General features: G+C 57.3%; 3 protein-coding genes across 6 annotated transcripts in view; 1 reads left to right on the forward strand and 2 right to left on the reverse strand.

The window, feature by feature from the left end:
- Positions 1-995: 995 nt before the first annotated feature.
- On the reverse strand, positions 996-7727 carry ATP6V0B (ATPase H+ transporting V0 subunit b). Of its 2 annotated transcripts, none has more exons than XM_085067792.1 (8): positions 7566-7727; positions 4499-4547; positions 3931-4014; positions 3408-3485; positions 2738-2807; positions 2339-2390; positions 1711-1901; positions 996-1318 (listed from the first exon to the last, which is right to left on the reverse strand). In XM_085067792.1, exons 1-8 carry the CDS (start codon positions 7630-7632, stop codon positions 1295-1297), a joined length of 615 nt encoding a protein of 204 aa, XP_084923918.1. In that variant the 5' UTR covers positions 7633-7727; the 3' UTR covers positions 996-1294. The 2 variants fall into 2 exon arrangements, with proteins under 2 accessions (XP_084923918.1, XP_084923919.1); XM_085067793.1 differs by lacking the exon at positions 7566-7727 and adding an exon at positions 4622-6579.
- A 62-nt stretch (positions 7728-7789) lies between these two features.
- On the forward strand, positions 7790-12667 carry DPH2 (diphthamide biosynthesis 2). The gene is made up of 6 exons (XM_085067788.1): positions 7790-8114; positions 8897-9009; positions 9130-9350; positions 9539-10177; positions 10299-10484; positions 10579-12667. The coding sequence occupies exons 1-6, from the start codon at positions 7815-7817 to the stop codon at positions 10707-10709; spliced, it is 1590 nt and encodes a 529-aa protein (XP_084923914.1). The 5' UTR covers positions 7790-7814; the 3' UTR covers positions 10710-12667.
- Positions 11568-13302, reverse strand: part of IPO13 (importin 13) — a 31532-nt gene continuing 29797 nt past the window's right edge. For 2 of the 3 annotated variants that reach the window (XM_085067781.1, XM_085067783.1), the window contains exons 16-20: positions 13016-13082; positions 12796-12854; positions 12578-12667; positions 12246-12427; positions 11568-12133 (exon numbers count right to left, since the gene is read on the reverse strand). In XM_085067781.1, the coding sequence (XP_084923907.1) occupies positions 12034-12133; positions 12246-12427; positions 12578-12667; positions 12796-12854; positions 13016-13082 (498 nt within the window). In that variant the 3' untranslated portion in view covers positions 11568-12033. The remainder of the gene's footprint in view (positions 12134-12245; positions 12428-12577; positions 12668-12795; positions 12855-13015; positions 13083-13302) is intronic. The other variant, XM_085067782.1, reaches the window with a different exon arrangement.

A 13302-nucleotide genomic window follows, 5' to 3' on the forward strand; every position in this document is an offset into this window, starting at 1 on the left:
CCAGGGCTGAAATACACTGCAGTTTCAAAATTCATAGGACAGTGCGGAATAGAAGCAGGAGACAAACAGACCTCAGAGGGGTTGTGCAGAGGCAGCTGCCCTAGTTCAAGGGCAAGAATCAGCAGGCTCCAGCACCCTCACTGCTGCCCGAGCCTGTTGCATGCACATGGGAAGAGAGGGGCAGTTCCAGGCGTGCATCAGCTCTGACACAGCACTGAAAAACCAGTGCTTTCTCTCTGAAGGTATACCGGCAGCAGAGCAGGATGAGGGCCTTGTGTTGGATACAGCAGACAGCAGAAGCAGCAGCTCCAGGCTCTCTGCAGAGCACAAGCAGAAGGACCTTGTTCTTCCCTTCCCCCAAGCAGCAGATGAGCTGCAGGTCCAGCTGTCCACAGCCGGCTTCCCCACACTATTCAGCACAGCCGAGGAGAGGAAACAGAGCCAGCACAAAGTCTCCCCACCCCTGGGACATCTGCCAGGACACCCTGGACAGAGGGGCACTGCAGACTGAAGAGCTCCAGCATACAGCCAACAGTCACATTAGGGAGCTGCTGGCTGGAGGAGGTCCTTTGAAGGGGCAAAAGCTTCACTCATCTGCCCTTCTGGTGTTCCCCAGCTGCACAGCAGGGCTATGGATACCATGTATACCCCACTGCACTAAACTACCTGGATGGGAGCTGAAAGGCCCAAAGCACCTGGTGTTGGGCTCAAGCTGGGCTGCTAGGAGCCTGGCACAGGCAACTTGGAGCTGCCTGCTGCCTGTTCCAACAGCCTCACACCTGCTTCAGACAGCAAGGCACAGCTCTGTGTGTTCCCACAGCCCAAACAAAACAGGCAACAGAATTAACCCGACACAGGCAGGACACCACCAGGCTCCTGGAGAAGGGATTTTTGCCAGAGGCACAGAAAGGAATCTCTGAGAACTGGGGCAGCCCAAACCAGCACTTGCTCTCTGCAAATGTCCCCGGCATGCACAGGGCAGAGAAAGATCTCCATTCTTGGACGAGAACCATATTTATTTCACTGACACAGAATTGCACTGATGGTCGATTCTACACACCGGGGACGAGTAGCAGCAGGGCCCCATGGGCTGGGCCAGGCTGCTGGGGGCAGAATTCACACAGAGAAATTTGTTTCTTCCAAGGGGCCGACTGATCTGCAGGATGGGGCTCTACGCAGTCAGGCTCCTGCTCCCGACGCCAGGAATCTCCCACCCCAATCAAGTATAGAAACATTAAATAAGTATATACAGAACCTCTTGGGGTAGGCTGGAACAGGCTGAGTGCAAGAGGGCTCAGCCCATTTTTACTCTGGATGTCTAAAAAAAAAAAAAAAAGAAACAAAGGTTAGGTTGTGGCCCACGCACCCCAGCCCAGCACCCCAGTCCCACCCAAGCACCCCAGGACATTCAGAAGCTGCAGACAGTTTATCAGTCCCACAGGTAAGACATGAGCATCACACAAGGTGCACCCAAGGTGACACCCTCGATGACAGTTGCTCAGAGGGGCCATCAAAAAGGTTCACAATGCTGCAAATAGGCACAGTATGCTATGGGAAGAGCTGTTCCATCCCAAATCTTGTGAGCAGCCTTCCCATCCCAATGCAGAAGATTGTGTTGAAGCCCAGATGTGTCCCACTGGGGCTGGAAAGTATGCAGGGTGACAGGCACCTTGTGCTCATGAAGGCCTGGTGGCCTCAGGAAGCACGTACCTGCAGGATAGCAACGATGACCCCAAACAGCCCTATGGCACTGCCAAAGATTTCCACGATCAGGATCTTGACGAAGAGGCTGGCATTCTGGGCATCAGCCAGGGCAGCCCCGCTGCCCACGATGCCCACACAGACCCCACAGAAGAGATTGCATAAACCCACGGTCAGACCAGCTCCAAACATGGAGAAACCTGTGAGAGAGGAACACTGCAAGAGTAGGAGGTAACCCCCTTCCACCTGCACCCAGGACATGCTGCAGAAGCTCTGCCTCGAGGTGACAGAAGACCTGGAGGTCCCAAGTCCCAGCACTGTCCTGTTTGGGGAACAAGACTGCTCCAGGGTGTGCCCCAGCTCCAGCAGTGCCAGGTCAGCAAGGGACAGCAAGCTGCTGCCACCCAGGGGAGGAGCAGTGCTGCTGCTGGGCAGCTCAGCCTGCTGGGTGCACAAGGACCTCGAGAAGGTAAGTAAAAAGCTGCCTTTTGGCAGAAGAGTCACATGTCCTTCAGACACCAGCAGCAGGTACCTTCAGCAGCAGGTGTCCTTCAGACACCAGCAGGTAGGTCAGAAGGTGGGGGTCAGGGTGTGGCAGTGCTCACAGTGACAGCACCAGGGACCCAGCAGTCCTTACCTGCGTGGTAGTTCCTGGCTCCAATCTCTTCTGGGGTGACTCCATTGAAAGGCTGAGAGAAAGCACATGACCCGGGTTAGTGACAAGTTTGTGGTCTCTGGAGAAGGTACCTGTCCTTGATACAGCATGAGGCAGCCAGATTTTGGCCAGAGCCAGTTCCTGACTCCATGTCAGGCTGGCTTCATGGCATCTGACTTGTGTGTGCTCTCCCAGCCCTCTCTTCATCACAGGCAAGGATCACTACACAGACCACCAGTCCAGGGGCTCCCAAAGACACAACAGTGTTCAAAGTCCCCACAGGGCTACTGCTCACAACACTGGCTCATGACCAGCTGCCCATCCCCACGACGGCCCCAAGGCCAGCGCAGGGCTGGCAGGGCAGCCCAGGTGCTCCCATACCTCAGCCATGTTACTGATGACTATTGCCATGATGATCCCGTAGATGGCCACGGCCTCGCAGAAAATGATGCTGTGGGAGAAAGGCAAAGTCTGAGCACAGCAGCTCAGTCAGTCTGACCAGAGTGTCCCGGGGGAAAAACCCCACCTCAAGGAGCCCCTGCCACTTCATGCCCAGCCAGCCAGCAGCCAGACCACTTCCACAGCCATATGGGAAGGCAGAAAGGCAGTCCAACCTACCCACTGCTTTCCTCTCAAACAGGGAGAGCTGCCAAACACAAAGGCTGGATGCTGGTTGTCCTGTGGCACCTGAGCAAGCTGCAATGATCCTGTGGGAAGTAGGATCCTAGGGAGCCCTGCCCTCCACCTGCCCCCTTCTGCTCCTTGTGGAAGGGTTGTGCGAGAATACTTGCCTGGGCAGGATGTGTGATCTCAGGGTGCTTGTTTTGAACACACTGGGCTCATTCACAGCATGATATCACACAGTGACCCTTCCACCCAGCACTCTGGCTCCTTTAGGGCTCTTTGTTTTGAAAGCAAACAGCATCAGCAGCTCAGCAAGGAACACTCTGCCAGCAGCACCCAGTTAGAGAGCAGACAGAAGCCTCTTCACTGGGTTGTGACCTGCCCCACTCAGGTGCAGCATGAGAACTAACCCCAGATCTGTGCTTACCTCACCAGATTCTTTGTTTTGATCCGTGGGGCTTTGACTCCACCACCAATGATGCTTGAGCCCGTGATGTAAATCCCCCTGTGGCAGACAAGGGTGGTTGGTGGAAGGTCTGGCATTTGCAGAGTTCTATACAGAAACCAGGATCTTTCAGCTGAGCAAAGAATCAGGCATGCAGCTGGGGGACACTGCGCACTCAGCCTAGCCACTCTTGGGGTACGAGTGACCCCAAGCTCCACCACCTACACCAGCAGAACTGCTGGGGCATAAGAGCCACCCACTGGACAGCCTGGGCTCAGGCGTTCAGCTTCCAGAGATGTCCCTGTCTTTCCTTTGTTACTACTGCCCACAGGGTAGTCCACTCAGATCCCCCAGCAGCCCAGCCATTCAGCCCCACTGCTGTGATGACCCACAGCCCTACATGTACGCATTGTTCTACCCCTGTTGTGCCATGAGAAAACTGCAGTGTATATACAGCTACCAAGGTGGGACAGCAGGAGAATGCTGAAGAGCCAGTCCCACTTACCAGGCAGCTCCCACCACAGACAAGGAGATGGCCAAACCAATGCCCAGGTTGGACCACATGTAGGGTGAGGTCTCCGTCAGAAACCTGGAGAGGAAGAAGTGTCCCGAGTTAGCATGGTGGCTGAGTCCCCATAGTCATGCCACACAGACTACCCCAAAGCAGGCACCCCTCCACCAAATTATGCAGCCCAAGATGAGTTGGGCAGCCAGACAGTAGGGCATGAGAACCCCTCTCTGCCACCCAGCAACACAGGACCCTTGCTTGCACAGATCAAGATCTTCCTCTCAAACCCTTCACTGTAAAGTGGAAGCCTGGGCTCGGAGACATGGAGGGCAAAGCAGCAATAGCTGCACCAGGACCTCGTATGGAGCCAGCCACAGAAACACATGGGCTGCATCCATCCCACCTCCTGGGGAGCAGAGGCCCTGCTCACTGTAGCTCTTGCTCTCCTGTGATGCCGTGACCACTGCCCATCACTCAAAAGCAAGTGCTGTTCCTGGGAGGCACTGCCAGCACTGCCTGCCTCCTCACAGAGCCCTGGGGATGCCTGTGTTTACAGGGAACTCACCAGGCCACATCGAAGCGGAAGCCCAGGTCAAATATCGTGTAGCAGATCCCTGGAAAGCAAAAACAAGATGGAAACCTCCAAACAGGCACCAGCTGGATCCAGCATTGCTGGTTCCTCCCTCACCTGCGAAGTCCCAAGGCAGAGGCCCAGGAGCACAGCACAGCATGCAGGAGGGTTACTGGGAAGACTGGCTCAGGCACACAGAGCTGTGGGGCAGGGTGTCCCCTCCAAATCCTACCCCCGTGACCCCAACACTTCCAGCACAGGACAGATAGCCTGGACCTGTGATACTGTTTGACCCCATCCCAGTCTTGTCCAGAAGAAGACTGCGGTTGTTATTGCACCCATTTTCTATTCCCTGGCCTTGCTGAGCACCCAGAGACCATGCTGAGCTACAGAGTCTCAAGCATTGAGCCCCAGCATGATCTCCATCCCATCACCCAATGGCTTAGCTCTGTGGGAGAGCCACAGCACCAGGGGACCAGCTGTGAGCTCTTCCCTGCCACAGGAGAGACGAGGAGCAAGGCTGTGCCCTCACTGACCGTCGCATGCTGCTACATCACCATCCCATCAGAGTTTGTGTTGTTTCCCAGGAGCCCATCAACATCAGAAGCTACAGCTTTCCTCCAACAGCCGCTTTCCAAGGCTGTGGGTTCAAGACATGATTGCTGTCCTCAGCATTTCCCCCAGAGTAATGTCCAAATAAATTTATACTCCAACATAGGCAGGAGACACCAAAGCACTACCCTGAGAAACTCAAAAAAGCCATTCCTTTCCAAGCAGGGCTTGCCCTGCTGTATGTACTGAGTGCTCATCTCCCACCAGGAGCAACAGCTAGGAGTCACATCCCTGTACAGCCCAGGCACATGCAGAGGCGCTTGCACTGAAATTGTGCCTTGAGCTGAGCTCACGAGTGGAAAACATGGCTGCAGACCAGAAGAGACACTTGCTCTTTGCTGGAAAAGGGATGGGTGACCCAGCCCTAAGGAACAGATAAGCACAGGCATTGTGGCACTGTGTGCTCCCTGCCAGACAGAGAGGGTGAAGGGACAGCTCTATCATATCTGACTGGAAGCAGTGTCTGGTGACACTGATCCTGTGTGCGGTTGGGAAAAGAGGAAATGGGAAACCTTTGAAATGCTCGAATGCAGCAAGGAGGTCACTGCGTGTGTCCCACTGCTCCCTTCCCCCCCAGAGTCACTGCCTGGAGGTAGGGGGTGATGGCAATGTGCCCAGCAGAAATATGGGGACAGGACCATGCCCCCCAGGTTGGAGAAAGCTTTGCCTGTGCACAGCCAAGACCTGCAGGACAACTCCTCCCACTGGAAGGCTTCAGCACTGCAGGGTAGGGAGACCCTCACTGCAGGGATGTCCCCATCATTCTTGTGTGCTCCTCCCTCCACGTACAACTCAGGGCTCAGCACCACACTCACAGGGGAGCACACAAGCACTGTCAGGCAAGCCAGTATGCCCCATAATAGGAGGTGGTAATGCTGGTCACTCTTTCTGCCACAGAATTGGCGTGCCCCCCTCCCCTTTAGCGACATGCATGAATGAGGAATGGTGCCACCACAGCCAGGGAACACAGAGGAAAGCCACAGCCCAGCTTGCATGCCTGGCCACCTTCAGGGATAATCTCTACAGCCAGTCTGTGACTTGTGTTTTGGCTTCACTGCTTGGCTGGCAGAGCAGAAACTGAACCCAGCCAGCCACAGCTGCATCCACTTCCCAGAAGTAGTAAAGAAGAGCTATAACCAGCTCAGGGCAGATCCTCAGGGCACCTTTCCTATCTTCAAGGGCAGGTGTAACCTTAGATTCATATTCAAAAGAAACAGGGTAAAGGACATTTTCCTGTGAGCTCTGACTTTCAGCCCTAAAGCCACAGGGACAGAAAGGAGATAGGGCAGCAGAACTAGAGGATCAAATCAGGGCTTAGAACAAAGACAGAAAGCACAAAGAGACACTGCTGCAACACTGCATGGAGTAAGACCACTTCCTGCTCATGACTTCCTAAAAAAGGGACTGCAACAGGGCAGGGGAAGTTAAGAGCAACTGGACTCAGCACAGAGAGATTTTCCACATCTCATGTACACAGTGTGCAGCTGCACTGCTGTGAGCCACATGATTCAGAGAGCCCAGTGAGGCAGCCCTGGGCCCACACTGGGTTCACCAGACCCTGGAAACACGAGGGAGTGAGACACCCTTCACTTCCAACTCATTCTCTCCCCTCACCCAAACACTGAATCAAGAGCCAAGGTCGCCCCACTCTCTGCCTCTTTTGTGGTCACTTCACTCTGTGCTAAGAGAAAATAACCAGCAGTTCCAGCACAAAATCTATCCAGGGCATTAAATCCATCCTCGGTGCTGCTGAGCCCAACACCTTCAGCAGCAGAGTGTGGGCTACCATGAGCTGCAACACAGCTGCACAGCAGCTCCGCTATCATCCAAACCTGCATGTTCTTTCACGCTGCCACAGCTTGGCAAAGCCAGGCGATCACTCCATCCGAGAGACATCAACTGTCACAGACCGAAGGACCAGGCTCTTCCTGCCTTTACCTCCCCTAATCTGCCAAATCCAAACACAACCCCTGACCGGCACCAGAATCTTTCTGCTCTCCCACACACAGAGAAGCGAATTAACTGCTCAAGCCAGATGGGCTCAGAGCGCTGGGAACTGCACGTCCAACAGCGACAGGGAGTTACACGGCACCGCCGGGGGTTCCGAGGGAGCAGCTTCAAGCCCCGAGGGGTGACGCCGAAGCTGGGGAACCCCACAGCAGCGCTCCCGGTCGTGCCGTAGAGCACGGACCCGCTCTGGGGAGCAGTGCAGCAACCGGGGTGGGTGTCTTGACAGCCCTGCAGCCCTTAACCCCCGCCTTCCCTTTCCACACCAGAGCAAACCTCCCAGCCCCTCTCCGGCAAGGCAGCAGCCAGCACGGGCACAGGCACGAACCGCAGCCTCCCCTCGGGCCCGAAGATCCCTCCTGCCCCACGGCTCAGCCCCGCAGCGAGGCCCCGCGACCCCCCGCCTCAGCGACCCCGCGCCCTGCCCCGTCCCGGCGCTGACCGACGCCCAGCATCGTGGTCCAGAAGGCGAGGCCGAGCCCCGAGTAAAGCAGGGCGAGCCCCGTCATGGCGGCGGCGGCGGAGGGACCGAGCGGCGCGGCGGCGGATCGGGCCGGGTCACCTGACCCGCGCGCGGCACGTGAACGGAACTGCAGCGCCCGAGCGGAAGTGACGTAAAGTCACCGGCGCCACCGCGCCCTCTTATTGGCTGTCTGGTTGTATAGTGGCCGGGGGAACTACACAGACCACAATGCACCGCGACCAGCATACCTTCCCATTGGCTGCTCTCCCCTCTCCACCCCTTTGTGGGCGGGACTTCTGGGCGCCGGGGGGCAGAGCCGAGCTTCCATTGGCCAGCGCTGCGCCGCAGCCCGGAAGCGGGTGCAGCGTCCCGCGTGCCGCCATGGCCGCGGCCTTCAGCAGCGATGGGGAGGCTGCGCTGCGGCGGGAGCTGCCCGCGGCCGGGCCGGCGGCACCGCGGAGCGACCTCGACGGCTTCTACGAGATGGGCCGGGCCGCCGCCTTCGTGCGGGATGGAGGGTTCCGCAAGGTGAGTGGGGCCGAGGGTGGAGGGGGTCGGGGGCTGCGCGCGGCCCTTTCTCCCGGTGCCTCACAGAGTTGTTAGCATTGCAAGGGACCTCTGGAGATCATCCCGTCTAACTCCCTTGCTCAGGCAGGGTCACCAGAGCATAGCGACACATCCAGGTGTGTTTGGAATGCCTCCAGAGAGAGAGGCTCCGCAACTCCCCTGGGCAGCTGTTCCAGTGCTCTGCAACCCTCAGTGTAAAGAAGTTCTTCGTCATGTTGGCATGAAACTTCTTGTGTGTTAGTTTATGGCTATTGCTCCTTCCTCTCTCCTGTTGCTCGAACAACTGAAAAGAGTCTGGCACCGTCCTCTTGGCACTTGCCTTTGAGATACTTAAACTAATGAGATCCTGTCCTGGTTCCAGGCAGGACAGGGTTAATTTTTTGCAGCTCATGCTCAATTTGTCACCCACCAAGACTCCCAGGTCCTTGTCTACAGAACTGCTCTCTAGCAGGTCAGCCCCCTAGGCTGTGCTGGTAGTTGGGATTATTCCTCCCCAGTGCAATACCCTACACTTGCTCTTGTTGACTCTCGTTAGGTTTCTCTCTGCTTAATTCTCCAGCCTATCAAGGCCCCGCCGAGTGGCACAGCATTCAGGTGTATCAGCCATGCCCCCTAGTTTCATACAATCAGCAGACTTGCTGAGGGTACATTCTATCCATTCTATCAACTTCTGTCCCTTCATCTCACCCTCCCCAGTCCCCAGTGCCTCATCCCCCGTGTGCCTCACCCCCTGTTCCCCCCAGGTCGCCCTGCAGTTCCCTGATGAGCTCCTGGCGGATGCAGTGGAGGTGGCAGCCCGGATGGAGGCTGCAACCGGGGCTGAGATGTACGTGTTAGGAGACACCACGTATGGCAGGTCGGTGTGGGGCTGTGGAGGGTGTCCCGAGGTTCCCCTGCGGGCAGGAATGGGGAGGTTCCAGGGAAGAGGGAGAACTCCATGCTGCAGAGCCTCTCTGACACTGAGTTCTCCTTGCAGCTGCTGTGTGGATGAAGTGGCTGCTGAGCACGTGGGTGCTGAGGCAGTGCTGCACTATGGCCCAGCCTGCCTCAGCCCCTGCAGAAAGCTCCCAGTGCTGCACATCTTCGGACAGCAGCCCCTGGATGTTGGGCGCTGTGCAGAGGCGTTCCGGGAGCTCTACCCTGAGCGGCAGAGCCGTGTGGTGGTGCTGAGTGATGTGGTCTATGCCCATGCAATGGGTGAGTGTTCTGGGGCAGGGAGGAGGACTCTGGTACTGCTCTGAGCTTTGCAGACCTGCCAGGGTGAGAGCAAGCAGGCATTCCCCAGACATTGGCAGCCTTGATTTCTGTCCTCTCCCCTGATCTGTTGCACCTTCTCCAGGCCAGGACTGTGGCCAAGTTCTGTTCTCACTCCTCTCTCCCCTCAGGTGAGCTGGAGCAGCAATTGTGCCCTGAGTACCCCAATATCATCTTCTCCAGGCTGGTGTGTGGAGACCTGCCTGGCCCTGCAGTGCCTGGAGAGGAGCGGAAGTTTGGTCGCCAGTTCTGCGTGGAGGATGGAGGAAGGCTGCAGGACTATGCCATGTTCTATGTGGGAGCTGAGGGCCTTGCTCTCACCAGCTTCATGCTGACCTGGAACCGCTGCCCTTTCAGTTCCTTCAACCCCATCACCGGCTGCAGCCGCCGCGAGACCCTCAATGTCAACCGGGCCCTGATGCGCCGCCTGTACCTGGTGGAGCGGGCCCGGGATGCCCGTGTGGTGGGCATCCTGGTGGGCACCCTTGGCGTGGCGGGCTACCTGACCCTGCTGCAGCACCTCCGGGAGCTGCTGCGCCGGGCCGGCAAGCGCAGCTACACGCTGGCCGTGGGGAAGCCCAACCCTGCTAAGTTGGCCAACTTCCTGGAGGTGGACATCTTTGTCCTGGTGGCCTGTGCTCAGAACTCCCTCCTGGACTCCAGTGACTTCTACCGACCTGTTGTGACCCCCTATGAGCTGGAGCTGGCCTGCAACCCAGCCCGTGAGTGGACGGGGAACTACCTCACAGACTTCCGAGACCTGCTGCCAGGTAATAGCTACAGACAGCTGCCCAACACCCTTCCAGGGCATATTCTGCCCAGCTGCCCTGCCTGTGCGCTGCAGTTTCTCTAGGATAGATGGACCAGGCTAACATTACCATTTCCTGGCAGGTGCCTGTGCACACGTTGAGCTTCCTCCGGCTGTTCCTGCTGTGGAGGCTGTTCCTGACGTCTCACTGATCACGGGGAAGATGCGTGCTACCCACCTCTGTGACCCCCCGACCTCCCAGCTGCCCCCCAGCACCACCCTGGCCTGCAGGGACCAGACACGGGCACTTGCAGAGATCAGCCCTGCAGGTTTGTGATAGTTTTGTGGTGGGGCTGAGCTCTGGTGCAGGGGCAGTGCCACCTTCTTGCTCCTGGTAACAATTCCCTTTCTCTCTCCTCCTAGCCTCCTTCCTGGAGTCTCGCAGCTGGCGGGGCCTGGAGCAGCAGCTGGGACAGATCCCTGTCTCCAAGGCTGTGCAGGGCCGACGAGGGATTGCCATTGCCTATGAGGACGAAGGGTGCGAGCAACCCTGATACAGCAGCATCGGCACCCAACCAGGAGTGGAGCCGTGTGAGGGCCCAGGCATTGCCTCACACTGAGTGCTGGACCTGCTGCCAGCTGGCCCCTTGCTGGATGTGGCCTTGGTCAGTAGTATTGCAGCGGGAGAGCAGAATCTGCACGTGTGTTCTGGAATGCCTGTGGCAGCCTGATGCTCATAGCCAGGGCAGCAGCAGGGCCAGGAGAGAGGTACTTGGCCCACATCCAGCCTCTGACAGCTCCTCCGTCCAGGGCAGCTTTGTCCCTACATGGAAAGGTCACAACTTTGCAAGAGCTGACAGTGCTGGGACTTGAGGCTTTTGTGGACTACTGCTGCTAACTAAAGCTGAAGAGGGAACTTGTGAGGGAAGTATTTTTTAGAATAAAACATGGGCTGAGGAGCGCAGATGGGTGGCATGAGCTGTCCCAAATTGAAAAACTAATCATGGTGCCCACTTGGTGAGCAAAGCCCTGTGTGTCAGCTAAAATCAGCTTGAGGGAACAGAAAACCAGAACTGGGACCTCCAACAAGGAAAGCACAGGCTGGGCTGGGATACTAAGGCAAAGGCAGGGGGGCTCCGAGCACAAGCAAGCCCTTCACCTGCTCTGATGAATGGGAATGGGGTGCACACATCCTGTGCTGCAGGAAGGACCTCGTGTTTGGCAGGGATGGAGTCTGGTCCCTCTCGACTGAGGCAGGGCTGTTTATGCTCCACACTGGGCAAGCAGGATGGGCTGTTTTTTGCCATCCCTCTCAAAGCCAGGGAGACATCGAGGCATCCCAACACTGATTTAACCCCCTAGAGGCAAGAGGCAGGCAAAGTCTGGGCGCTGCAATAATGACAGCCACAACATAGAAATATTCTTAATATAATTAGGTGCAGGGCCTCCCCCCTCCCAACCACACGTACAAATGAGCAGGGGGCAAGTCCCCCCACCCAGCCAGCCACTGCTGCAGGCACGGGGCATCCTCCCCACTGTGGGGCACGGGCACCCATGGGGAAGGGCTGGGGAGGGGGTGGTAGCCCAGGGATGGGGCAGCCCATGCTGGGGCAGTCCTGCCCAGGCTTCCCCTGCTCCGCCACCGCCTCCTGCAGCCAGCACTCCTGTCCCCTGCGAGGAGGGAGCATGCTGGGGGAAACAAAGATGCTGACACCGAGATGCAGCCACCAAATCTAGCTGAGGAGCGTCCCGAGTGGGTTAATTCTAGGTGGAGGGTTATTCTATGAGCCGTACTGCAGCAGGGCAGGGAGGATGGGGGGCTTTTCCTTGTGGGGAAGAGCTGGTCCAGGCAAATCGTCCGCGGTCCTGGCCAGGTGCTCAGTAGTCTGCTGTGTATTCTGTACCATGCAGCCCTCGGCACAACAAAGTGAACTCCTTCACCATCTCCTTCACTCGCCGCTTGTTCACACGCTCTCTGCTAAGACAGAGGGAGGGGACAAACATGAAGTAGGAGGGCTCCACTGGGCCATGCAGGGGGCTCATTCCCACCACATGTGGGGCACAGCCACCAGGGCAAGTGGCACACGAACCTGAGGATCTGCTGGCTGAAGTTTTCCTTCTGCTCTGGAGTGACTCGGGCTGAGGGGAAGCCATCCTGCTGCATGGCCTCCTTGATCCAGACGCTCAGGAGGCTGAAGCAGTGCTTGTTCAAGGCAAAGAGGATTTCTGCAAAGTGATCCATGAGGCTGCGGGAAGCCTGGCCACCGATGCCCTGCCACAGAGCAAACAACAAGCTGAGCCTACATTGTCACCCTACCTGCTCCCACCCATGCTGCCGGGCTCTCCACCCCTGGCTCTGTAGGGATGCTGCTCAGGAACAGCCCAGTGCTGCCTGGGGAACCCACAGTCCAGCATTTCTCACCTCCAGCACTGCCTGCAGCAGCGCTTTGCCGTTCTCATGCACGACCTGTCCCACCGGGGCAATCTCTCCACAGCGGGGCAGCAGCTCCGTCTGCAACACAAGAGTCCAGGCATGCTCAGTGCCAGCACAGGCTCTACCTGCAGCACCCGTGCCCAGCCTCAGCCCCACTCCTGCCTTCCCACCTCTCAAAGAGGACTGCATGATAGCATCATACTCACAAAAAAGCCACAGGATGCTTTGACTGTTGGGGCCTCGGGAAACTTGAGTGAAAGGACACCTGCAGGCAAAAACAACTCAGGTTAGCAGCCAGAAAACCCCCTCACCATCCCAAATCAGTCCTGTGGTCCCCCGCCCTTGGCTGTTTTGCACCCAGCTCTACAGGAGGAGCAGGCTGGCTTCTCCTCAGAGTGATGGGGAGCCCACGCCCATGGTACTCACCACACTGAAACACTGCTTTGACATCCAGGTTGCTACACAGGAAGAGGTCCGGCTTCCTTTTCAGAGCCTGCAAGGCACACAGACAGGCAGCATGAACCCAGCACTGCAGAGGCAGCCAGGAAGCCTCCAAGGAACCCAGTGCCCCAGACAGCCTCTGCCTGGACACACACTTACCTGGGCACACCCACAGCAAATGGCAGATTCACACAGTACAGCAGGAAACCATCACTTTCCCCCTCCCCAAGAATATACTTCAAACAGCCAGGCAGTTTGCTATACCCAGGATC

Source organism: Lichenostomus cassidix, chromosome 8 (genome assembly GCF_008360975.1).
Source record: "Lichenostomus cassidix isolate B80296 chromosome 8, HeHo_3.0, whole genome shotgun sequence".
Taxonomy (NCBI): Eukaryota; Metazoa; Chordata; class Aves; order Passeriformes; family Meliphagidae; genus Lichenostomus; species Lichenostomus cassidix.

Bases quoted from the DNA above. Each gene is read 5' to 3' on its own strand.
- ATP6V0B (XM_085067792.1), bottom strand. From the start codon at position 7,632: ATGACGGGGCTCGCCCTGCTTTACTCGGGGCTCGGCCTCGCCTTCTGG. The intron at 3,486-3,930 runs GTAAGTGGGACT...TGTCTGCCACAG, and splicing joins TCTGTGGTGGGAGCTGCCTG to GGGGATTTACATCACGGGCT. The intron at 1,902-2,338 runs GTAAGGACTGCT...CCTCTCTCACAG, and splicing joins AGCCAGGAACTACCACGCAG to GTTTCTCCATGTTTGGAGCT.
- DPH2 (XM_085067788.1), top strand. From the start codon at position 7,815: ATGCACCGCGACCAGCATACCTTCCCATTGGCTGCTCTCCCCTCTCCA. The intron at 10,178-10,298 runs GTAATAGCTACA...ATTTCCTGGCAG, and splicing joins CTTCCGAGACCTGCTGCCAG to GTGCCTGTGCACACGTTGAG. The intron at 10,485-10,578 runs GTTTGTGATAGT...CTCTCCTCCTAG, and splicing joins TGCAGAGATCAGCCCTGCAG to CCTCCTTCCTGGAGTCTCGC.